General features: G+C 45.7%; 2 protein-coding genes across 11 annotated transcripts in view; one reads left to right on the forward strand and one right to left on the reverse strand.

Annotated features, from left to right (window-relative positions):
* The window catches only part of UNC5C (unc-5 netrin receptor C), a 341,321-nt gene extending 329,209 nt beyond the window's left edge, over nucleotides 1-12,112 (forward strand). For all 4 annotated transcript variants that reach the window (XM_045792166.2, XM_045792163.2, XM_045792156.2 and 1 more), the window contains 4 exons: nucleotides 762-911; nucleotides 2,861-3,025; nucleotides 9,247-9,425; nucleotides 10,223-12,112. In XM_045792166.2, coding sequence (XP_045648122.1) covers nucleotides 762-911; nucleotides 2,861-3,025; nucleotides 9,247-9,425; nucleotides 10,223-10,388 — 660 coding nt within the window. In that variant the 3' untranslated portion in view covers nucleotides 10,389-12,112. The remainder of the gene's footprint in view (nucleotides 1-761; nucleotides 912-2,860; nucleotides 3,026-9,246; nucleotides 9,426-10,222) is intronic.
* Nucleotides 12,113-18,809: 6,697 nt separating this feature from the next.
* BMPR1B (bone morphogenetic protein receptor type 1B) overlaps nucleotides 18,810-23,678 on the reverse strand; it is a 381,259-nt gene continuing 376,390 nt past the window's right edge. For 2 of the 7 annotated variants that reach the window (XM_087863972.1, XM_087863971.1), the window contains exon 11: nucleotides 18,810-23,146. In XM_087863972.1, the coding sequence (XP_087720098.1) occupies nucleotides 23,021-23,146 (126 nt within the window). In that variant the 3' untranslated portion in view covers nucleotides 18,810-23,020. The remainder of the gene's footprint in view (nucleotides 23,147-23,678) is intronic. The other 5 variants (XM_087863970.1, XM_045792149.2, XM_045792136.2 and 2 more) reach the window with 3 other exon arrangements.

The following is a 23,678-nucleotide window of genomic DNA, read 5'->3' on the forward strand; positions in this document are numbered from 1 at the left end:
TAAAGTTACATAGCAAATTTTTGGATCAGCCACGGTTCTTGAGAAATGAGCTATTCGTTTCCAAGTTTAATCTGAGTAACTGTTTAGTTTAGTATTTGGTGCTGACAGACCTTCCTAATCTGTATCAGTGTATTTTCCTCTAATAGGACAGATAATGAGTATATTTTATTTTAGTTTTTGATAACTGGGAATTGTGCAATGGATAATTTTAAACAAAAACCTTATTATTTCTGTAGGTAAAGAAACTACAAAAAACTGGGGGGGGGTCGCCCCCAGATACTTTCCACATCTTTACTTGTTGGCTAGTTTTGCCAAGTCCAAGACATGGGTTTGTTTTCTAGTGATTTGCCCTTTTCTCTAAAAGTTCATTGAAAATCTACTTACTTCAACTGTTTATTTCTATTTCTGCTGGTATTTTCTTTCATTTGGAGTTCTTCCCATTTGGGGATCTGATTGTCATTTTCCAGGATTTGATTCCACTTGTCCATCGGGAAATGCGGACTGCACCGAATCTGACTCACAACATATGATGCAGGTTGCTGAAAGAGAGTTGATGGTCAGGAGGATTGAGTGACGCACCAACTGGCAGGGGCTTCAGTTGGAGGGTCTCCAGGCTGCAGAAGTGGGACTGTGCACGAGTTAGTTGTCGTGTGGGGGAGGTGCGGTGAGGAAACGTACTCCTATGATGAGCGAGCCAGCCAGCGGAAGTAATACGAGTCCGAGTCGGTGATTTGCTTTTGACTTTGGGCATGTCATTGTAGGAAGTATTGCAGCTTGAGAGACAGATGGGAGGACAGCTCCTAGAAGAACCTAAGGCTCTCCATTTTAAAGGCAGCTCCCACAACCTGCGCCTGTCGATTCACGACATCACCCATTCCCTCTGGAAAAGTAAACTGCTGGCGAAATATCAGGTAAGGTTCCCGAGCTGTACCAAAGGGTGGGAGACAGCACCAAGAAAGAAGTCTAAAGTTATTTAGACATAAGATATTCCTTTTTTGAAATGAATTCTGTATCAGTACTTGTTTCTCTACAATGGTGTAAGAGTTATTTAGGATTTCTGAAAAATACTCGAGAATATTTGAAAGAATTTTTTTTCTTAATTCTCTTTCAAACAATTGTACTGTCATTGTTTTATTTTTAGTAAAAGGACTTCCAAGTCCATCATTTCAGTTCGTTTTCAGAATAAATGTTAACACTGACTTGATAAACACAACCTCAAAAGTGCCTTCGTAAGGGAAAATGGAAGAACAGCGTTACCCCCGTGCCACAAATTAGACCTCAGCCTTGCTAGGAAAATACCTTTACCTTGAAAACTTGGAAAGAACACCAATTTGGAAATTTGAAATCACACCTAAAAATAAAATCTGATCAGGATTTCGTTAGATCACAGCATAAAAATACTGGTGCAAAGTCTCACTGCATGGATGCTTGGGAAAAGCAGAGGCCTCTCCAGGGGTTATCCTTCTGCCCGCCAACGTCTCTGAGCCTGAGCCCCCGGGAGGCTTGCGAAGGGATCTCTAGCCTCATGTGCGGTCCCAGGAGATGCAGACGCACTTGGACTCGAATCCCACACCCAGCACTGCTGCTCCACTGGCTGTGCGACATCCTCATAGAAGTCAGTGAACATACTAAGAGTGAAGCGGAGAACTCCAGCTCATTCTTAGTCTCGTAGGTCTAGTACTTACACATAAGTTGTGGGAAACAAACTTCCTAGCTTGCTAACACTCTGGGGCTTTCACGGGGGGTGCCTCCCAGACGCTTCTCTATAACTCAGCACTCGGCAGAGGGATCTGGCTTTTGACTTTCTCATTAAAACTCTTCCTTTGCTTTCTTCTGTCCCTTCATTTGCAACTGCCATAAAACTCCGTAAATCTTTCCCTTTTATGAACAGTACGCTTGTGCAATCATAACGGAAAATACTATTTTAATAATAATGATAATCTGATAGTAGTTCAAGCCAAGCCTGGCTGAATTCTTACCATCTACCAGACACCGTGCACTTTGATTTCTCTCATTTAACCCCAGCAGGTCTATGATTAGGTACTCTTTTGCTACTTCTTCACAGATTAAGGAAACTGAGGCATGGGAAGGTTAACTTACCCCATAACACCAAGTTAGCAAGGGGAGGGTGTTCTCGTCTGTACTGAATTGGGCTCCAGAGCCTCTGCTCTTAGCCACCACATTTTTTCATGTATCAACCTTTTCTTCCCTTTATGGAAAGAAGATTTTAGGATGGGCTCTTTAAGGTGGTCTAGACTTTTAGAAGATGTAGGCTGTTAGAGGTTTGGCACTTTTTAGGCCAAGGATTTTCTGCGGCAGCTCATCGGAGCCCCCCGTGTCCCCCTTGCAGTGAGTTTTGGCTTCCCCTGTCCTGTGCGGAGGGAGCTCACAGGCATGAAAGGGGACTGATCAGTGCTTTACCCTGTAGACTTTCTTTGCTTTTCTCCAGAACACCACGGCAGGGATTCCTTTTAATGAGCAATGACTGGAGTGTGAGGGGTTTATTTTGGGAATTCGCTAAACTTTTGAAGAACCACCTACAATGGCTTCTGTTGTAAATGACAGAGAAGTGGCAGACTGGTTAGGTATATAGATTCTGGAGGCTGACTCCCTGGGTTCATATCTCAGCTCTGCCACTTACTAGCTGTGGGATTTGGGGCTGGGGAGGGTTGGTATTTAACATCTCTGGGCCTCGTTTTTTTCCTCCGAAAAGCGGGTTGGGCTGTCCTGATGCACGGGCCTGTCTCGAGGATTAAATAAGGGAACGTGTACTCCCGAGAAAGGTACTTGGCAGGCAGTGTCCGAGAGTTGCTTTCAGTGTTTGTCCCTCACCGGTGGTTAACATGGTTATATCTTCTAGGAAATTCCTTTTTATCATATCTGGAGTGGGTCTCAGAGAAACCTCCACTGCACATTCACCCTGGAGAGATCTAGCCTGAATACAGTGGAGCTGGTCTGCAAACTCTGCGTGCGGCAGGTGGAAGGAGAAGGGCAGATCTTCCAGCTCAACTGCACCGTGTCAGAGGTGAGGAGCCCTTGTCTGCCTCAGAAATCAGGGAAGAGAGGGACCTTGGGAAGGAGAGGGGGGTGGAGGATAAAGGTGTCTCAACAACAGGCCATGTGGGAAGTCCTGAAATGCTTTGTAGAGGTCCTTTTCATTAATAGAATAATATTTTAAGTGAACACAGGGAGCTAGGTATATAAAAGACTATCACAGGAAACCCTTTTTGAAAAAATAAGCCTTTTCTATTTTAGGACATGAATTTAAGGATCATGTTCTAACTTTTTACAACCGATCCGAATTTCCAGTGTAAGGTAGAATTTAAGTGGCATGTGCATGGACTCTCTTCCCAAAGCGTCCCCTGGTGCCCCGTGTTCTCCCCATCCTCCTCTGGAACAGTGGAAACCCTCCACGCTGGAGAACAAAGGGGAGAGAGTGAGCCGCATGGTCAGAAGGCAGCATTTTCCGGGGCCTCGCAGAGCCGAGCTCCGAGCCCCTGGCTGAGCCACAAAGTGCAGGATCCTCGTATTTTAAAACTACAGCGGGACAGTGGATGATTTAAAAGACTCCTTCTCGCTCGCTGTCTCATGCACGGTGACGAATGAAATGTCACCCTGCGCGGTGTGTCTCGCGCTCTTGTATTTAAAGACTGTCTTCCTTGGCAGACCAAGGAGGGGGAAGGCAGGACAGGCTCCGGGACGCCCCATCCTTCTTTCCCACAGCCCCCCGAGAGCCGCGGCCACCATTTCCTGCTGTAGTTCCGTGAGACTTTTGACTCATAAACAACTTTAGTCACAGACCCCAGTGACATTCATAAGGCATGATCTCGGTGTCAGGGTGCCATGGCAACCGCGAGGCGCAGGCCCTATCTCCCAGGCACACAGCACCACCCCTGCTGGCTCGGGAGGGTGTTTTCACTTTCCAGGCCCAGCAGGTCTGCAAAGTTCAATAACCACCCAGCTCCAGGGACAACAAAGCCTGCGGAATTTTGGAGGGGGGCGAGGCCGCCTGCTCCTTTGATGCTTGCTTTCAGTTCAGTGTGAACGTTTGCTGCGTGATGAAAAGCTGGGTGAGGCGCGGCCGCCAGTGAAAGGGAGCTGTTCAGCGGCCCCCACCACCCCAGCCACCCCCAGCCCCCCTCGACGGCCAGTGCCCGGCGGGGACAGTTTTGCGAAGTGTGATCACCGTGTAAGGACCTTCGTCCTTGTGCCAACGTAGAGGAACGATGATTTCTTTTGCAACTCGGTGGCAGTCAGAGAGGCCAGCCCTCGGTCTGGCCAGAGGCCTTTGGCCGTGTGTGACAGACAAGCACATTTCTCCGAGGGAGGGGCAGAAGTGAGTGGAGTCAGATGACTTTGGGGATTATGGGGCACTGTGCTGCGGTTACTTCTGGGTCACTGAGCGCCACCGCTGTGGTTAGCATCTGAATGCGGGTGCATGCGGCCCACAGAGGGGGGATGTGGGGCTGGGCACTGATGTTGAGGAGCGAGGCTCAGCTCTGAACAATTGATTCTGGAGAGCCCTGAGCCCTGGATCCTCATCAAAAGCTCCGAGTAGGGGTACACTGTGACTGACAAACCGTAACCAAACAGAGAAAAGACGCCGTTTGCGGTGTCTTTCTCCTGCACGGGCCTCCTTCCTAGGGTCACAGGGCTAGCTGGCAGGTGGGCTGGGGTTGCGGTTCCAAAGTGCTCTCTTCCAAGAACGAGCTGACTTGCCAGGAATGCGCTGCCCCCTCCCCCCAGCCACCCACCACTCAAGGCGCTCACCAGCAGTCATTTATAAAGCCGTGGCCCTTGGCCTCTCTAGTCAGGAAGGACCTGTTGCCCCCCAGGGAGACCAGGCTGTGCTTGACATAGACCGTGGGGATGTCAAGAGTCGGCCAATTGTTCCTCACTGGGTGCTTTGGCCAGAGATTCCTTAACAAGAGACAAAGCCTTTAGTCTCACAGAGATGGAGTTGAAGAATGAAAATGTCTGAAAGAGTCAAAGCAGGGGCATGAATGCATGCCCAAATGTAAATAATGAAAGGTTAAATTTTCTTTTTTTTTTTAAGAGGGCTGTGGGGGGAGTAATAACAGGGAAGCTACCCTTCAACACCAAGAGGAAAAACAGTGTAGAGAAAAGAGGGAGATTTAAAGTCTCTTCTATTTAGTATTAGCCATACACAAAGACCTATGGTAGGAAATGCCCAAATGGACAGTTCCATGGGGATCTGGAATCACTTCACCCCTCTCGCCTGAGGTTTATCATGTGTAAATTGGTACAATAGTAAAGGACGAACTTTCGTGAGAAATGAAGGAGTGAACGTTAGTAAGTGCGCTGAACAGAACTTGGCTCATGGCCCACGTTCAGCCAGCGTTTGTCATTATCGTCAGTCCCGTCGATGCTGTCAGGATTTCTGCGTTCTTGAGCAAACTCTGCCTCCACCGTCTGTGGCATCTGTCATCAAATCAAACTTTGGATTCCCTTTCTATCAAAATAAGAAAAATAAAACCTCCGTCAGCCACTATAAAAATAAAGGAATGAAAAATAAATCTCAATAAGTAAGCGAACCAGTATTAGTTCCCAGAGTGAAGACGGCGTATCTTCCCAGGTTGGCTGATCGCGCCTTGCTTCAGTTCATGGCTTTGAACCCTGGAAAAGGTGGAACTTCGGGAGGCAGTATTCGTCATGTGTTTGACAAATAGATTCCCAGATAACAGTAACGATTACAGTTTCCCACATTTGCAAAACCTTACAACCGCCTTCTGTACACTTCTTGTACATGGAGAATAATATTTAACATGTGCAAAGTGACACCAGTCTGCCGAACTTATCCCATCGACTTACTCTTCAGTTTTCGAGAGCCTGTTTAAGCAACCACTAGGAAAATCTAGTTTCTTGAGGTGACTTCAGGAAGAAGAGTCAGAACACGGGAGTGGAAAGTTGTTTCTCCCACACAGTGCTGAAACCGTGTGCTGTCAGCCACAGCAGCTGTTTGGCTAATGTTGAAAAATCATATGTTTAACTGAGGGAATCGTGGCATCAGAGACAGATGGTACCAATATCATAAACGATTATTGTAATAAGCATTCTGTGAGAGTAAACTCGACTCTTACCTGGAAGGAAAGGAAGAGCTAATAGCTACTGAAATTTTTACATGAAATGTAAATGTATATTTTTCTTTTACCTCCCAGCCCACTGTCAGCCATCTGATAAGAAAGACAAGGAATTATGCCCTATAGGGGCAGAGAAATATATTGGCACAGTAGCCAGGGCTGGTGACTCGGGCCTTGAAGGCCCACATGAAGTGGTGAAGGTTTTTACTCACCGGGAAAAAGATGGCCACATGAATATGTGGCAGACCCTCCCGAGAGGCAGACCCGCCTTTACCTGGCCTTTACTTCAGGATTTAACGGTAAGAAGAGCCATATTATTAGTCCTGTTTACCTGGAAGGAAGCTCAGCACACGAGTCTGTGGGGCGGGCTTCTGTCAGGAGACGGCGTTATCCTCCTTCGGTTCTAGGAAACGTATTTTCTCTCGTTTCAACAAATATGACAAGAGGACCTCCTGTGTGGAGGGCACTGTGCTGAGTATCTTAGGGGTTCTGAGGATGACAAAAATGCTTTCATCTCCAAGAAATTTGAAGAATCAAAAGAAGTAACCCATAAATACGGCCAACATGCCTAGGGCAGGCAGAAGGTAGGGACCCGGAAAAGTGCTGCGGGAGGTCCCCAGTTGGTGGCTTTGGCTCGTTTGCTCAGGGGAGGCCCAGAGACATGTCTTTGGTCCAGACATGGTGGGGTTTGCCCAACAGAGATTAAGGGAAAGAAGAACAGAGGTATAGCCTTGGAGAAAAGTCGCTAGAACAGCAAGCAGTCCAGTCTGAGACGAGTTTGAGTCATGTCCAGGCAACCGGAGGAAGGGATGGGTCGGATTGTCAAGTAGTGGGAGCACAGGGGGACAGGGCCCCTCCTCCGTGTGAGGCCTGGCTCTGCACTCTGCAGGCAGCCTCTCTGGGGCCTCGTAGCAGCCGATGAGGCAGGTGGTGCAAATACCCCTCACCGCGTGACCGGAAGTGGGGACTCCATGTGGCAGGAGGCGCATTGGAGGCTTCTGAATAAGAGAGAGAGAGAAAACGAGAAACATCAGTTTGACACTTAGGGAAGGTGAGTCTGACCGACTGGGATAGACGACAGGTGAGCAGTAAGGAGATACAGTGGTCAACAGCAAGAAGAATCTCTGGGCACAGAAGTCAGAGCTCCACACAGCAGACCCCTCCCTGTGCCAACCTAATCTTCACTGCCAGCAAGGGATGGTCACATCTGGGGATGTGGTGGCTTTCCTTCAAGGCCCTGCCGTTACTGTCCACATAGGAAGGGTCTTAGCATGAGTGATGGCACTAAGTTGTGGAAATACCCTGTGGTTTCTCTTCACCTCCACCTCTCCTACTCTTTTTTTTTTTTTTTTAAGATTTTATTTCTTTATTTGACAGAGATAGAGACAGCCAGCGAGAGAGCGAACACAAGCAGGGGGAGTGGGAGAGGAAGAAGCAGGCTCCCAGCAGAGGAGCCTGATGTGGGGCTCGATCCCAGGACCCTGGGATCACACCCTGAGCCGAAGGCAGACGCTTAATGACTGAGCCACCCAGGCGCCCCAACCTCCTCTACTCTTTACATGCATCATTTTTTTTGCCTAATATACTTGTTGAAGCGCTTTGGTTCAGAAGCCCCCAACACAGTCTGTTGATAAACACCACCACCTGCCCCTGCATCACTCTCCTGGGCCCCTTTGTTGAAGCCCTGTGCCCGTGAGGGCAGAAGCCCTCTCTTCTCAGGGTCCCATGGAAGGAGCTCTGCCAGGTGCAGGGAAAGCACTGCAGGCCGCGTCCCCATTCCAAAACTCCAACCCCCATTTAGTAGTGATGTGTTTCATTCATACCAGTCTTTTAACTGGTATGTGCTGGAGTTAACACAAAGGAGCACATGGAATCCTCAGAGGCTCAGTTTGCCACTTCGGGGTCTTGAGGCCGAATACTGTGACGGCAGCCAACACCGCCGTGTGTTTCATAGCAAAGAATTGGTTTTACTCTACTGGGCCCTCCAAGCCCCCTGGATGGGCCCTGTGCGGTGGGATTGCACAGCCTAGCCGTGAGCCTTGGCAGTGGGCCCCAGAATATAGAGCGTGCTGTCTGTCTCCACGGGGACACAGACGGTGGTGATCCCCACGGTACAGCCAGGTTTGGGGGCTCTGGGCAGGGTGGCACTGACCCCCCGAGCTGAGCACTCTGCACAGGACCAGAGACTTCATGAGGACTCCAACTGTATGTGGCTAGTGTATCCCGAAGCAGCTTATTATGTACACCAAGACGTTACCTGCTTTAAAAGAGAGAGAGAGAGAGATGACATTTAAAGTAGATTAAGTAGATTTTCTTTTATTGCTTTAATAGTTCCCAGGCAACATTTGCTTTTGCTTTTCCAGCCAGCAGAAGTGATCAGAAAATGATTAGAATTTCTCCTGCAGATGAAATTCAGATTTTGCATTTGTGCTGTTTTATGAGCTGAAACTATTTTAAGAGCCAATTTATGGTTTTCTCTCCTAAAATTAGATTTAACAAAAATAAGGGTGTACAGCAATTGGAGGATGCCATTAGCACTTGCCCTAAGGCAATCTACTGTGTTCACCATTTTCTTTAAAAAATTAGTCTTAATTTGATACCATTCGGAGGAGGGCTGTGTTCCATTTCATTCAACAAAAGCAGAACCGACTCTTCTTCTGCAGAGGTTAGAGAGGGAATTTACTTGGACATTTGCCCAGGGCATTCCCCTCAGGGTCAGACAGTTTCTAGAAGCTCTGAACTGCCAGCCTTCTAATCTCATATCTGTTCATTCTCAAAGTACTGCCCTTTTGAACGCTTCTCCCCTCTTGAAATCTAAACCTTTTGGAGTATTGATAGTCCTCTCTCCTCTTTCATCCTGAGAACGATGAGAGAAAAGCAGTTATTATATCACACCAGACGTCCCACCTCGTCCAGCCCAGTCCATAGTGAAAACCTAGACATCCCAGGCTATGCAAAGGCAGCCCAGAACGTCCCTCTTCTTCTCAGCCAGGTTTCGGCCTGGAAGAAGCCATTCTTACCAAGAAGAAGAATAGCACTCATTCTCTTCCTCGTGCTCAAAGCAAGGCATTATGTCAGTTGGTTCAATAGAGCTTGCTTTTGTCTTTGGAAATAATGCTGGGCTGTTCCCGTGCCTGAACTACAGGAACCCACTGGCATCGACCTGCCTCTGCTGGACCCGGCTAGCACCATCACCACCATGACAGGCCCCGGTGCTTTCAGCATCCCTCCCCCCATCCGGCAGAAGCTCTGCAGCAGCCTGGACGCCCCGCAGACCAGAGGTCATGACTGGAGGATGCTGGCCCATAAGCTGAACCTGGACAGGTGGGTGTGGCCAGGCTTCGGGACTGGTTTCTGTTAGACACAGAGCTCTGTGGCTGGTAACTGTTAGACTTAGGGCAGCGCTGGTGGTTGTTGTTGGTTTGGTTTGGTTTTTCTCAGCCATCCATTTACTTTTCATTCTGCAAAGCTGTGTATTAAGCTTCTTTTTTGTATCTTGCACCATGGTCTTGCAAACACATCGTCAAAAGAGCTTCAGGGCTTATCAGACAGGATCAGTATGGAGTTTTGTGATCCACTTTGCAAAGCTGATGGGCTAAAGCCCCCTAAATAATACATCCCTTCACTTAAGGTAATTGTCTTTCCTCGTCTCCTGTTGAGCAAGACCTACCGCTGGATGCTTAATTAACATGCTAATCACCGCATTGACACTGAGTTATAAAGAGACCTCGAGAGCCTCCTCTTTGTGGCATGTTGCCATCACTGCCGAGCGCAAGACGTGGCATGACCTGTCAGAGGATCAGAGCGGGGGCTGGAAAGAAAACCTAAGTGTCTTGATTTCCTGTTTAGGATATGACCCAGAGACATCTCGTCTCTTAAATTATCTTACTCAGAGTTGAGGTTAACAAAGGTAAACATCGCTGTTTAAAACCCCTGTCTGGGGCTCATCTAATTAAGTGTGTGCTAGTTATTTAGGACGGCTCTCTGTAAACCACAGCTTCTCCAGTGGGAGCCGGATACTTAAAGGACAGACGGAGAGACGGAAGGAGTTAGTGCAAACTGCAGAGAAAACAGATCTGTGCCTTTCACCATTCAGCACACTTTCCCATTCCCAATTACAGGTACTTGAATTACTTTGCCACCAAATCCAGCCCGACTGGCGTAATCCTGGATCTCTGGGAGGCACAGAACTTCCCAGATGGAAACTTGAGCATGCTGGCGGCCGTCCTGGAAGAAATGGGAAGACACGAAACGGTAGTGTCTTTAGCAGCCGAAGGGCAGTATTGACCCAGGCCGGGACTGGAAATGAAGGACGGGAACCCACCGGGGGGCTGTGGCCGTCCAGGGCATCGCCGTTGAGAAGGAAATCCAGAGTAGACCACGACCGAGGAGTTTCACAGGCAAGACTGCAAGCGGGAGAGAGAAGGAAAGCAGACGCGACTGCTGACAGACATGCCCACTTCACCCGGACATCATCACAGGACTTAAGGACAATTGTATAAATTTGTACCTTGAATTTAGAAATCAACCTAATTTTCCTCTTAGTTGGGCTGTATGCTGTGTGGTACAGGATCTTACAGTTTCCTAGGAAACGCTTTTTATTGCTATCCAGGTATATGGATAAACTTTCTTAACAAACCCGATTTCTACAACGTTGTTTACATCAAATTGGACAGGGATGCAGACACTGTCCATGGCTCGTTCTATTTTTGTTTAAATCATTTGAAGTTGAAGCTGTGGACGGTTTGTTGTGTCTATTTCAGATTAGTAATTTACAGAGAAATCACAGACTTTTGCTACAAACTGTGCACATCAAGTGTCTCAGATCATCCTCCCATCGGTGTTCTGTTTCTAGAACTTGTAGAACCAGTGTTACTGTTTGTATCAGGGAAGTGGAGAATCTAAGTATAAAGGAGAAAGAACTAAGATTCCTTATTCCTTGAGGGTACGTACCCATCCGGTCACCCTCTGGAAATAAAGCTGTAGCTTTGCAGGGAAGACCGGGATTCATGTTCAGCCACACAAACAAGCATTTCTTCACCGCATACGTGTTTGTAAGATGCAATTTGAAGTTTTGTTTTTTTTTTTATAAAAAAAGGTATTATTATTATTATCACTATTATTATTATTGATGAGTATTTACAAGTATTCTAGTAAAAGGATTTTCTTTTAATTTCTGTTTTTGTTAGCAGTACTGTTAGTATTTAGATATTGACTAGACCTGCCTCACCTTCTGACGTAATAAGGTGGGCGTGGTCACCAGTTTAATTAAACAGGCTTTGCTTCCTTGACCTTTTATCTTTCTTGCATCCTTCTGGCCCAGAAACATAGTCAATGCTTACTGGCTTTGTCAGTCTCTTCTTTCAGCTGGCTCAGGCAAGGTCTTTCTCCCCCAGTTCTTGTTGTGAGAAGCATTCTCTACTGAAGTTCGCCGAATATTGTGTTTCTGTGACTGCGCACTGACTCCCCCCCGCCCCCCCCCCGGGTACTCTGTCTACTTGAGAGGCTGTGTGCGTGGAGGAACAGCCTCTGAGCTGGCCGCTGGAAAACCGGTTCTCATTCTGGGTTTGTCATTGTCTAGCTGTGTTCCCCTGGGAAAGTCATTTCACCTCACTGGACCTCAGGTCCCTCACATGTCAAGTGAAGGGGAGGAAGTAGTAGGTCTTGTCAAGGTTCTAAAATGCTGGACCCCTACTGTGATGTCTCCAGTCTCCTTCATCAGTCTGAGGACCACCATGGACTCTGACCCGGATCATTTAAAGAGTCAGCTAGTCTCTTGCCCAGGCTACAGTATGCCTTCCAAATAGCTCCAGCTCGGAAGAGGACGATTCTAACCTGTAACCTGTTTGTCACGCTTTCAAGCCTTGTCTTTGTGCCTCTCGCCAAGAGACGACAACCCTTTATTATCATTTTCTTTCCTCTCTTGGGACCACTTGCCTTCCTGACTGATTGCAAATTATGTTCTATTATTGTAATCAGACTTCCTTAAATTAAAAAAAATTAACTGAGAAGCAGTCAAAAGACTACTTTGTGTAAACTATGGTATCTCCTTAGAACTGTCACAGGCTCTTTGTTTTAACGCAGGGTCTCAGTTCATTCAGCAAGTGGGAAATAAAGGGTCAGCAGCCCAGTAGCCAAGCCACAATTAACACAAGCACCCATGTGGATGAATCAGAACCTTCGAAACATGGCTGTGGTTGACTTTTGGGCTGGAGGTATACAGGTTGCTGACTGGAGTTGAATTCGATATCATTCTATATATTTTCCCCCTTCTTTACGTGTGTATTTCCTCTTCTGTTTTGGTGACTTCTTGATATTTCCCAAGACTCCTCCATCCTCTTCATTGAGGAACTACTGATACTCTGGTATGGAGCCTCTTCTCTCACCCCTTTTGTTTCTTATCTCCTGTTTGAGGCATTTATTCTATGACCTGACTCTCTCACGCCATCCGTGCATCACACATAAATATATGTTACGCTGATGTGAAAGGAAGAGTTTGCAGTAATAAACAAGTTCAGTGGATAATGTTTGTACCAATGCATATTTGACCAAAAGATAGTAACACTGTATTCTACATAAAAAGATTTTCATATAGATATTTTTTTAAAAGGAGGAGGAAAGAGAGCTATTGTCCATTACTTCCATTTGAAATAACTTCTCAAGATTGCTCATCGTTACTGGTTTGGGAGCTGTCATCTGCGGAAATCAAGAATTAGAAATCTGAAGGATGCTCAAAGGAACTTCCATGCCTCGTGAAAAGGGAAAAGTGGTTGATTCCTTCTAAGTGAGGTACTCATCTGTCATAGAACCTGTTATGTTCCCCATCAAGTGAATGGCAACTCCCTTACGTATAACACACCATTTATGTCAAATAATTTTCACTACGAATTCTGATTTCCTTCTCCTTTGGAGTAAAATAATAGCTGTTCGATTGCTCTCAAACTTAGAAGGTCCAGACTCAACAGTTCATCTCATAGAGAGCCACTTCATCATTCCCTGTGACACGTACCGCCCTTGATTCCCAGGGCTTCCATACAGCTTGTGGGGAAGGACGCGCTTACTTCCTTTGGATGGGAAAACCCACCTATCACTTGTGCATGGTGCCATCTAGTGGTGCACGACACAACCTACCCTGAGTGTAACAAGAAGTCACTAAAAGTTGACAAAGGGAATTAATAGCTAGAGTCAACAGGACCTTTATGACAGATAGCTGTGGGTAAATTTTCACTTCAAATATATAGTTTTCTTATTGTCACACTCTTTTACTTAAATTACCCATACCAAAATTACACTGAAGCTAGTATGTCATCAACTCCTTCACACATGATAGGTCTCTAGTTGGTTTTTGGTAATAGAAATGATAAAAATACACAAATATCTGTGTAAAACAGTTTCTGAGGAGTTGTCATTTTGAACATTTACATTTTTGATTGGGCTTTATGTGTTTTGAATCTCCTTACTTTTAGTTCTCTAATATTTATTTTTGGAAACGTTTAAGAAGCATCCACTTTGAACTGTTTTATATATGCAAATCAGAGAACTGTGTCTAAGGAAGCAGCAGTTGTGATTGCTAACCCAGGACTAGAAAGAAGCTTCCTTTCTTCTGAGTTTGGCTGTCTAAAGACAGAGGTTTCACCATATTTTCATTTTCTTCTCACCACATTCATTCAGCTTTCCTTAGAGTGACCTGGAAGGAATAGAAATTGGATTTAGAATTGATAAATGGACACATGGTGATGACAGACATGTAACAGCTAACAGCCTTTTCACAAACTGTGTGGACTCCAACGTGGTCACTCACTTCCGCTAAAAGGAAAAATCCCCATCCTCACATGAGCAATACAAGTTTTTCCAAGGCAGGGCAAGATTTTGGGTGAGGTATCCAGTATTAAACTGTTTAAACGGTTCCCCATTTTCATATATACAATTATTTTAGGGATTTTACTTTCCCGGCTTTCAACCAGTAGAGCCATTCTTTAGGAAGAAGTCACGGAGTCTGAGTTTAGGACACTCTGGAAATTAGACATTCCATAATTGTTTTAAAAGATATTTCTCCTCTAAGCTAGATACCTTCAAAGTAAGTATTCAGATGATGGAATCGAGACTTTTTACTTCTGGAAAGGAGCAAACGAGGCTCTCGTCTTACGTATCCCCATGTCTGTCACTGTCAGGACCACAGCGGCCATGCTTTCGGCCCACTTCTGTCGTCAGTGTGTGAGGAAGGGAGCCAGGAAGGTGATCACTAACTTCCCAGAATTCACAAGCCTTTGCCAGTATAAGGTCTGCCCCCATGGGGCCAAGCAAATAAAAACTATATGAGGACCTGCAGAAGAGTGTAAAGAAAGTAGAAAAAGTTTACATGTTGAATTTTCAGTCTTCAAGGTGAAAAGCTTTAGCTTTTGTCGAGCCATTGCTCTGGATAAGTTCTCTGTGTCACGTGGAGACTTCATATCAGTGCAAGGCCAGTGAGGGAAAGGATGACCATGGAAACAGCTGAAATGAAACTGGGTTTTACCCGTCTTCTTTGAGAGTAGAGGAGCTTTTGTGAATCCGAATGTTGTTGCTTAAAGCCAATTATTTGTAAAGATGATAGTGGTCAGTGAGCATTAGATTTTATAGAGCCAATGAAAAATATTTTTATTATTGATTATCTCAAGGTAATAAAACATTTTTTTACCTTCCGAGTGCCTCATAGGACCAACTATTACACTTTGGGTTTTTAGTTTTTGTGGGTTTTTTTTTTAACCTTACTGAGCTAATGTTGACTAAAATACCTTAGAACTTAGCCTCTGTGCAATGAAGTGCTGTTTCTCTACCCTAAGAAATCTATTTGTATAATCTCTGGCTGTAATGATCACTTTGAAAGATTTCCCTTGCGTCTGTAATGATTTTTTTAATGAAATAAGGCATAAGGGAAATAAATACATTGCAACCAATGTTAATTTCAACTTGTGTCCATACAGGTCAAGTTACCCAAATGGAGTCATAAGTATTTCCAGAATTCATGCCTGAAACCTGCTATTTTTGAAAAGCAGGGAGATGGCATTGTAGGTCACTGGGTAGGTTTTCCCCCACGAACTAGGTCTGACAATTTACTTCCTGATCTGTCAGACTTATTAGCCCTGTGGTTGCCCCCATTGTCAGAAATCCTACTTAAAAAAAAAAAAAATCTGTCTTCAAAAGAGTTCATGGCCCCCAGCTTTTCCGGTAGGTTGTCCCCTCCCTGTATTGATTTGTGGTGGGATAGTAATGGTCTCAACTCAACCAAATGTAATATATGCCCCTAGGCCTATTTTAGAAAGGTTGAGGGAGGCATCACTGGGACAAACCAACAGGAACTCGTACTTGTACACAAAACCATACAACTGTACGAGGCCGTTTCCCAGCTGGCTGTATACTTAGACTCTCGGGTACTGAAGAGCTCTTCTGGAATCCCTAGTTGGGAATCTCTGCAGAACATCACAAGAGTTGGGGCCCACCCATTGTTGAGAAGCAAACGAGGAAGCTGCCCCAAGATACAGTTGGCTGCCCACCAGCCAAAGTGTTTGCGGCTGTATACCAGCCTCTTCACTTGCCATTTCAGATTTGTGCCTCAGCAAAATGACAAATTGCTTAAGGCCATCAGACTTCAGGGTCCCTTATAAATATTCTCAAGTTCCATGTGTCACCCTTCAATCCCAAAGATCTGCTGAAACTGGCACCATCAGAGCTGCTGTTGAACCTGATGGCACTGACCCAGGAGGGACTAACCCTCATTTTTGGAGTTCAGAATGTGAATTGAAGGCAGGTATTGCTGAGGGGTAGCCTAGGAGTCAATGAGCCCTTGACCTCTGAACCTCGGCACTATGGTGAGGCAACATCCAGGAATCAACCTGAGCTATCTTCTACATGTTAAAACAAACCTGTCTCAAAACAGCTTAAAAGAGTGAGAAATCGACAGCCAGTAGAAAATGCCTTTGCCTTTCTATATTCTTAAAGTTCTCATGTGACGCTTGTAATCGTGGGGGTGTGAGTTCAAGTGCATACCCCTCCCGGCCTCGGGGATAAAGAGGACAGCAAACAGAACAAGTTGAGTGAGTGATCTGCGTTCTCCCCTTCACTCTTTCCTAGACCTGCTCTTGGTAGTGAAGCCCTTGCCCCCAGGCCGAACGCATTTAGCCCAATTGCAGGGAGCACCCTCACTGGGTATGTGTTGGGTGCCAGTGTTGGATGTGTTCATCGAGTTTAATGTTGAGTTGTAGTGAGTTGGTGGCCTTCCTCTTTGCTCTTTCTAAAGAAGACAAACAATGTTTGTCAGAGAAAAAACCCCAGCAGTCTTGGTGAAGAGCCTGTGTCATCCACCCGCTGTTCCCTTTGGATCAAGTTCAACTGCAGAAATGTCGGATTGAGATTTTGTGCTTTGTCACTTTTCTTTTTGAAACACGACAACACAACTTTGGCTTTTCAGATATGGAACACTTCTTTTGTTGTTGTGGAGTTCCCTCTTGCTGTATCTTCTATGCAATTCCTTTTCTAGAAAATCCCTGGCGGAGGAGTGCTCTCTGGGCATCCCTTCCTCCATTCCGTTGGGTGGTGGAGGTGAGGGGTGCCCGCCGTGGGTGGGGCTCTTCTCTCTCCCTGCTGCCTCTTCCCATTTTTTCCTGCAGTCCCTTGGTTTGTAAATTGCCTGCATTTATTCTGTCAGCCAACATGTACAAAATGTAAGAAAGAATTTTTAAACAGGTAATAAATTATATTTATAAGCAACAGAGAGTACTACCTCTTTTGTTTCTATTCTTTTCTTTCTTTTTTTTTTTTTTTTACAAGTAGGCTCATGCCCATTGTGGAGCCCAATGTGGGGCTTGAACTCACAACCCTGAAATCAGGACCTAGGCTGAGACCAAGAGTCAGACCCTGGGGCACCTGGGTGGCTCAGTCAGGTAAGCATCTGCCTTCAGCTCAGGCCATGATCCAGGGGTCCTGCGATTGAGTCCTGCGTCGGGCTCCTTGCTCAGCGGGGAGCCTGCTTCTCCCTCTGCCTGCCGCTCCCCTGCTTGTGGGTGTGCTCGTTCTCTCTCTCTCTTTCTGGGATAATAAATAAATAAAATCTTAAAAAAAAAAAAAAAAGAATCGGACACTTAACCTACAGAGCCACGCAGGCACCCCCTCCTTTGTTTCTTTATAACCAAACACTCGTCTGTGTGAAGAGTCACCCTGTGTCTCTTCAGTAGCACAGAAAAGCTCCTAGGTCCTGCAAGGATGGTAATCACAACCTCCGTCGGGGACAGGGCGAGGTTCTAGAATCTGCTTCTCAAGCCTCTGCACGTTGGGATCACCTGAGTAGCCTTAGAGACTATCGGTGCCTGCCTCCCAACCCCAGAGATCCTGATTTTACAGATCCAGGCTGTGGCGAGGCAGTTAAGAGCAGTTAATGCCCCCAGGTGATAGCAATGAGCGGTTAATGGGGAGACCCAGAGTCTTAGAACAGCGGCATCAGAGGCCCTGGGGAGCTGGTGGATAGAAGGAGCTGGAGGCCCGAGAGAGATGATTTCAAATGACATTTGCAGACAGTTGCACTACTCTGGGTAGGAAATGAGGGTGAGCCCGTCACACAGCATGCCCAGCGCTGTAGCAAAGGCCAGCCCGCAGACATGGTCACTTGCCACGGGACACCCGGTCACCCCCTTAGGGCGAGTGTGCGTGGACAGCGGCTCTGGAGCCCGAGCGGAGTCCAAGGGCGCCCGCCCTCAGTGAGAGAGCTGCGTGGGGCGGTGTCCTTCGACGGACTGCAACCTGCCCCCCGGCTCAGGTGTGGTCCCCGGAGCGAAGGGCACTTGTACCAACGCTGAGAAACTGCCCCTCCTGAGGGCTGGGAGACGGGGGCTTCAGGCAGATTTAAAGCGAGGGTCACACACTCGACCGTTCGTCACGACTAAGGGAGAAGTGACGACAGGTAACTGGATCCTATGGCTGAACTGGAGATTTCAACTCCATCGAAAAAGATGAAGCTACAGCGGAAGAGCCAAAGGTTACCTCACAAAGCCAGCACCGGGCGGCTCAGGCTCCCCGCCGTGGAGCTTTGGGTGCTGGGGTCCCAGTCTCTACGCTGCGCCCCGTCCTCACCGGCTGCCCCCCCTCTCCCGCTCCCCGTTCTCCGGTGGCCCTGGGGAACTGTGCCGTCGTGTTCCTTTCCTCAGACCGCCTACCATCCTCGGGACCTCCGGGATCCACAAAGGCCTGACTTCGGGGTTCCTCTTCCGGCACCAACCATCTTGTCCTCTAAAGAGATCCCCCACTGCTGTGCTCACACCTCCAGCTGTCCTTAGCCTTGTTGCCCCCCGAAGGCCGACGCGGGCCGCAGCCCCTTCTCGGTCGCTGCTAATACGCCACCTCAACCCCGGCAGGGTTCTCTGTGCCGGACCCGGTTTCTCTCAACCCACCAGCTGCCCCGCTTTAACCCCTTCCTGACTCCGGGCCACGGCAGCCATCGCCCGGAGACGGCAGGCCACGTTTGGACGATCCGCTGCTGCACAGGCCTGCGCACCCTCCCCCCTGAGCGAAGCCGGCTGTCGAGGTCTCCATGCTTACGTTTTGGGGGCTGACAGAAATGACAGAAAGGTGGCCCTACGACCCGGGGCGAAGAGCTGATCTCCAGCAGCGGCGAGCGCTGCCGTCACGCCGCCGCCGGGACCGGTTCAGCCTCGGCGGTGCTCCAGGCAGCCGGTGCTAGCATCACCCTCCTCCTCAAGGGACAGAGATGGGGCCTTTGGGAGGCGGACACAGGCCTCCTGCCACAACCGAGGGGCTGAGACAGGCTCCACACAGGCTGCCTGGCGACCCCCCGGCCACCCTGTCGGCCACGAAGCCGCCCAGCCGGTCCCACGGGCGCTGCCCATAACCGACTGGCTGTAATTGTCCACGGTGCAGTTTTAAACTGCCTCGCTGCCCCCAGACCACTGACTTGCCTGCCTTCCCCTCCCTCTCATGACTGTGCCTCCTAATTACAGAGAAAAGAGAAGCCATCGGACCATTTCTCTTGCTCTCCCGCCGCCAAACATACAGACTTACCTGCATCGCTCTCTTTCGTGGCTGCCTTCCTGCCTGGTCCCAATGTGATATTCTCAAAGATGGAAAAAAGACACAACTGTAAGATGACAGACATGTGCTTTCCAAGGGGAGAAAGGAACCATTTTATTTCGGGGAATGTTAAAACAAAGCCATATACAATTTGTAACAAATACAATTGTTTGTTCCCTAGTCCTGAATAATTACAGTATATACAAATTCAATAAGGCACTGGTTCCCCAAAAGAACACAAATGAATCTTCTTTTGAAACAGACAGACAACAAAACCCCTTATATACTGCCAACTTCTCTCCAAAAAATATGGCATTGTGTTTTGTTTTGTTTTACAAGACGAATCATAATTGCTAAATTAAATCACTTCTGATACCACTTCTTTCATTCCCACAGCTCTGTCACTGGGTTTTCTATGGAGCTATAACTACAGAACTATTCAAGTTTAAAAATTCGGCTTCTTTCAGTGCCTTTCTGCTCACAGACAAAGAAGAATCAGAACAGACCAACAACACAAACCACCGTAATTTCTGATGAATATGCATGAGTCGCAGGAACATGAAATTCTGTCATTATTCAGTATTTCCTATACCTGACTACATAACAAGTGCAATGTGTCAGAGGATTCCCTGTGAGTAAGATCCTGGCATGTTTTCTAAGAAGCTTTATGTTTAAAGAATAAAAAGAATGGTCACTAGTGACTTCAGAGTGGTGCTGTCCGGGAGTCAAAGGCCTGTCTCCTCATACACAATGTTCATAGCACTGTCACTAGTGACTTAACCAACTACACGCTTTCATAAATAAATATTATGTTTCATTTAGTACTTTATCATCCATAATACTTTACTCTCTAATCCACATAATGGAGTTGTGCCAGACTCCAAACTGAACATAATATTTATATATACATATATATTTATATAATATATACACACATACATAAACTATAAACCTGAACATCTTAGTATATAAAACTTATATTAGCTAACAACTAATATTTTAGGATTTCCCTGAAGGGGAGGGAGTGATTAGGAGAAAAATCTTAGTCTTTGAAAGAGTCCCGAAAGGAAGCAATTGACTACATTAATTTCCAGGTTCCCCCTTATTCTATTGAAAGACAAAACAAAAAAATAAAAATAAAATTCACTTCTGAGCTACTGAAAATTAAAAACTGAAAAGGATTATTTTGAAGTAAGTAGGTAGTCTGTTAAAGAACAATTTAGAATTCCGTCAGTAAGGCGGATTTGGGTAAGACACAAAGAAAAATCTCATAAATAAATTCCTGTCTCATTGGAAGACTCTAATAACTAAATGGATCTTTTTAAATATCTCAAGAATAATTTTAATGTTCATAGTGAGTAAATCAGGTTGAGAATTAGAAAGTAAGCTATAGATTTTTCCAAAACAACTAAACAAATAATATAGAAGAAATCTGGATTCTATTTTAATTTCTTCCCATTCGCCATTGTAACCAACACCTCTCTAAAAATCTAATTTACTTTCAAATCATCACCTCCCCACAAAATATTGTGATTTGAACTTATCTATGTATAAAAATTTGCCCAAAAAACCCACAAATTTTTATCGAAGAGGTAAGCAAACCGAACCTCACTTAAATTTAGGGAAAACCAAGAAACAAGCATGTCCCCACATAACTGGCATCCATGTTAACTTATGTGTTTGTAGATAATCAAATTAGAGGCACTGAAGCTTCCCTCCACGGCCCAGCTGATTATCACACGTAGTTCTAGGCATATAATTCCTTCTCAGCTACCACAAAGAATGCAATTTGACACAAGGGAAAGGACCATTTGTTTACACTGCTATTCAGGTGATTTTAGCATTACTACAAGCAGCACTCTGATTACAATTATATTTGGAAACAACTGTTTGTGATCTTTGAAAAACAGAAATTCTGTTTCTATTCAAGGGTTAAGAAACCTTTTATTCCAAAAAAAAAAAAAAAATGCAGCTTGAAGCACTTGGAAGTGAATGCTTAGAATGGAGAACACCAGTTCCCCTGTTCTCCCAAACTTACACAGAGCTCACAACCGCTCTGTGCTCTAGGAGGTTTTCAGGATGAACAAGTCACCAGCTGCAAGCCTACCTCAGAAGTGAGGAGAATATTTTCTCATTTCTCGCGCAGCTGTCAAATTTTCAAAAACCCTCTATCCTTCGGGCACCAAGTGGTGAAAATGTGTTATAAAACAGTGCCCCCTGGAGTATTCTGGAAGGAACGTCGTTTTTAAAAAGACCGAAGCGAAGTACGTCCCGATTCTTTACTAAACACTGCAGCATTTTGAAGAAAGGAGAAAACCAAAGAAAAGGAAATGTAAATGAACACAGTTGAGAGGGGTGCGCACAACTTTGAGCTTTAAGTTCCTGTTGCTAAGGAATATTGGCCCTGTCAATGATTTGACTCACGTTCCTCAAAAGTTTAAAACCCCGCAGAATTGAATAGGTGAGGAGATGTTTTGCACAAGTGGCACAGAGAAGAAAAAATATATAAATAAATTAAAAAGTGAACTGAACATCACGAGAATAAAATAAACTGAGTCAGCACTCCTCTAAGATGTCAAATTACCACGTAAGACATACATGCTCGATCCGTATCTATTTTAGAATAATAAATCACAGCAGCTACAATAGTTTGCGGCCTCCACTAGCTCTTTCCGCTGTCCCATTTGGAGGCTATATTTATATTTTTTAATTAAAATTTAGTTAAATTAACCTGACATGCTTTTCTCTCCTTCCCTTCACTCAGACACAAAAGAGACAATTACAGAAAAAAACCATCGTCATCTATACAAAATAAGGTATGTGTCCTTTTCCCTTGTGCTTCTGAGACTGGCTCTTCCACATACGTAACAGGCCATTTGCACACCCCACCCTCATCCTCTATCCTATTGACACATTTTTCTTACGACACGGGAGCAAATGATCTCTATTTCAAAGAGCCTTGTTTTCAATACAACTGATGGCAATTTTATTTGATATCGATCCTTTCATTCGAGAGATCAGAACCATGTGTGGGTCAATTCTCTGCACATAAAAAACACCTTTGTTTGTGTGTAATAAAAAGGATTTTACCATGACAGAAATGCCTTAAAAGAGTCAGAAGCACAAAGTGGTTCTGAAGAAAGGCATCGACACTTACTACTCCTAATAAGTCACATAAAACCTTCATTTGTTCCGTCTGGTCAGAAGCTACAAAAGGGCACCTGCAGGAATCCCAAAATGTGGCCCCAGCCAGGTGGCGCTCGTGCCCAGGTGCGTTCACATTGCTGCGGCGGCCCCCCAAGAGCAGGGCTGGCCCAAGCGGTCTGAGGAGGCAGGAGCGGGGAGAATTTCAGAGGAGTTCCGTTCTATGTTCTCCAACTCCACAGACTGTCTTTTGGTGTGCAGAGTGCAACAAAATTTCACTAATGGAAAAAGATATTTTAAAATTTACCTTCCAGCAGAATTTCCGGGAAGAACTTTCGTTGTTATCACTTAAACTATAATAGTATAAACCTTAAAACATCTACATTTGTTCTATTTTGGCAAAATTAAAGCATCTTTTGGAAAAAAAAAAAAAGACAATCCCAAAATACAGGGCTTTCTCAGAAAGCAACATGCATCATATATCTTGAACGAGTTACCCAAGCGGTTTCTCCCTCCTACAAACAGACACGATGAGAACGTGTTTCTGGGAACTTCTCTTTGTCCAGGCTGCTCCCTGAGAGGTGAGGCTGAACCCACTGGGAAGCAGGATGATGTTCAAGGCTTGTACTGTGGATGCTTCCGGAACATCTTTTGCTCTGCCCACAAACAGAACAATATCTACTGGCTTTCTCCAGAGACGCTTATTTCTTCACCTCACTTCAGAGTTTAATGTCCTGGGACTCTGACATTTTGGCTAGTGTTTTCTTAACACGCAGGGCTGTCAGTCTTGACGCAGGGTTGTGAGCCCAGCACTCCATCATGAGTTTGCCCATCTGCCTTAGACACTGTGGGGAGGGAAAGGAAAAGTGGAGTAACGCTAGAGAAATGTATTATCCACAAGATTGCCATTGGATACGTGGCCTTTAGTGAGGGGTTTCTGAAGTTCGAATACATTTTTAAAAGGTACTCCTAAAACCATGTAGACAAAATTCCATAAACATTCTTTTTTCATGCAAATTCTAAATGACTGAAACCGATTTTCGTGTCTTCCCTACAACAGCAGCAAGCCCGTGGTTCTGCTAATCGTAGAAGAGTGTCTTTGAAGTCGGTATTAACCAAATACAAAATACCCAGGGAGCCCGTATTCGACTCCACACTCCTACATTGTTTATAACACTCGATGAGCTTAAATTTTTTATCTAATTCCATACTATTCAAACAAACACGGTTATTCCTAAACCACAGCTGTCTGCTGCAATAATAGCATTGCAGTGTGCCATTTAGCAAGAGTAATGACCTGTGCATAGCCTCGCTCAAACTTTCTCCCATGTTCTCCTGCACTACATCAATTATTGGTCTTCCTGTGGAAAAGCACAA

This window comes from Ursus americanus, chromosome 8 (genome assembly GCF_024610735.1).
Source record: "Ursus americanus isolate L20-20 chromosome 8, mUrsAme1.1.p, whole genome shotgun sequence".
Classification (NCBI taxonomy): Eukaryota; Metazoa; Chordata; class Mammalia; order Carnivora; family Ursidae; genus Ursus; species Ursus americanus.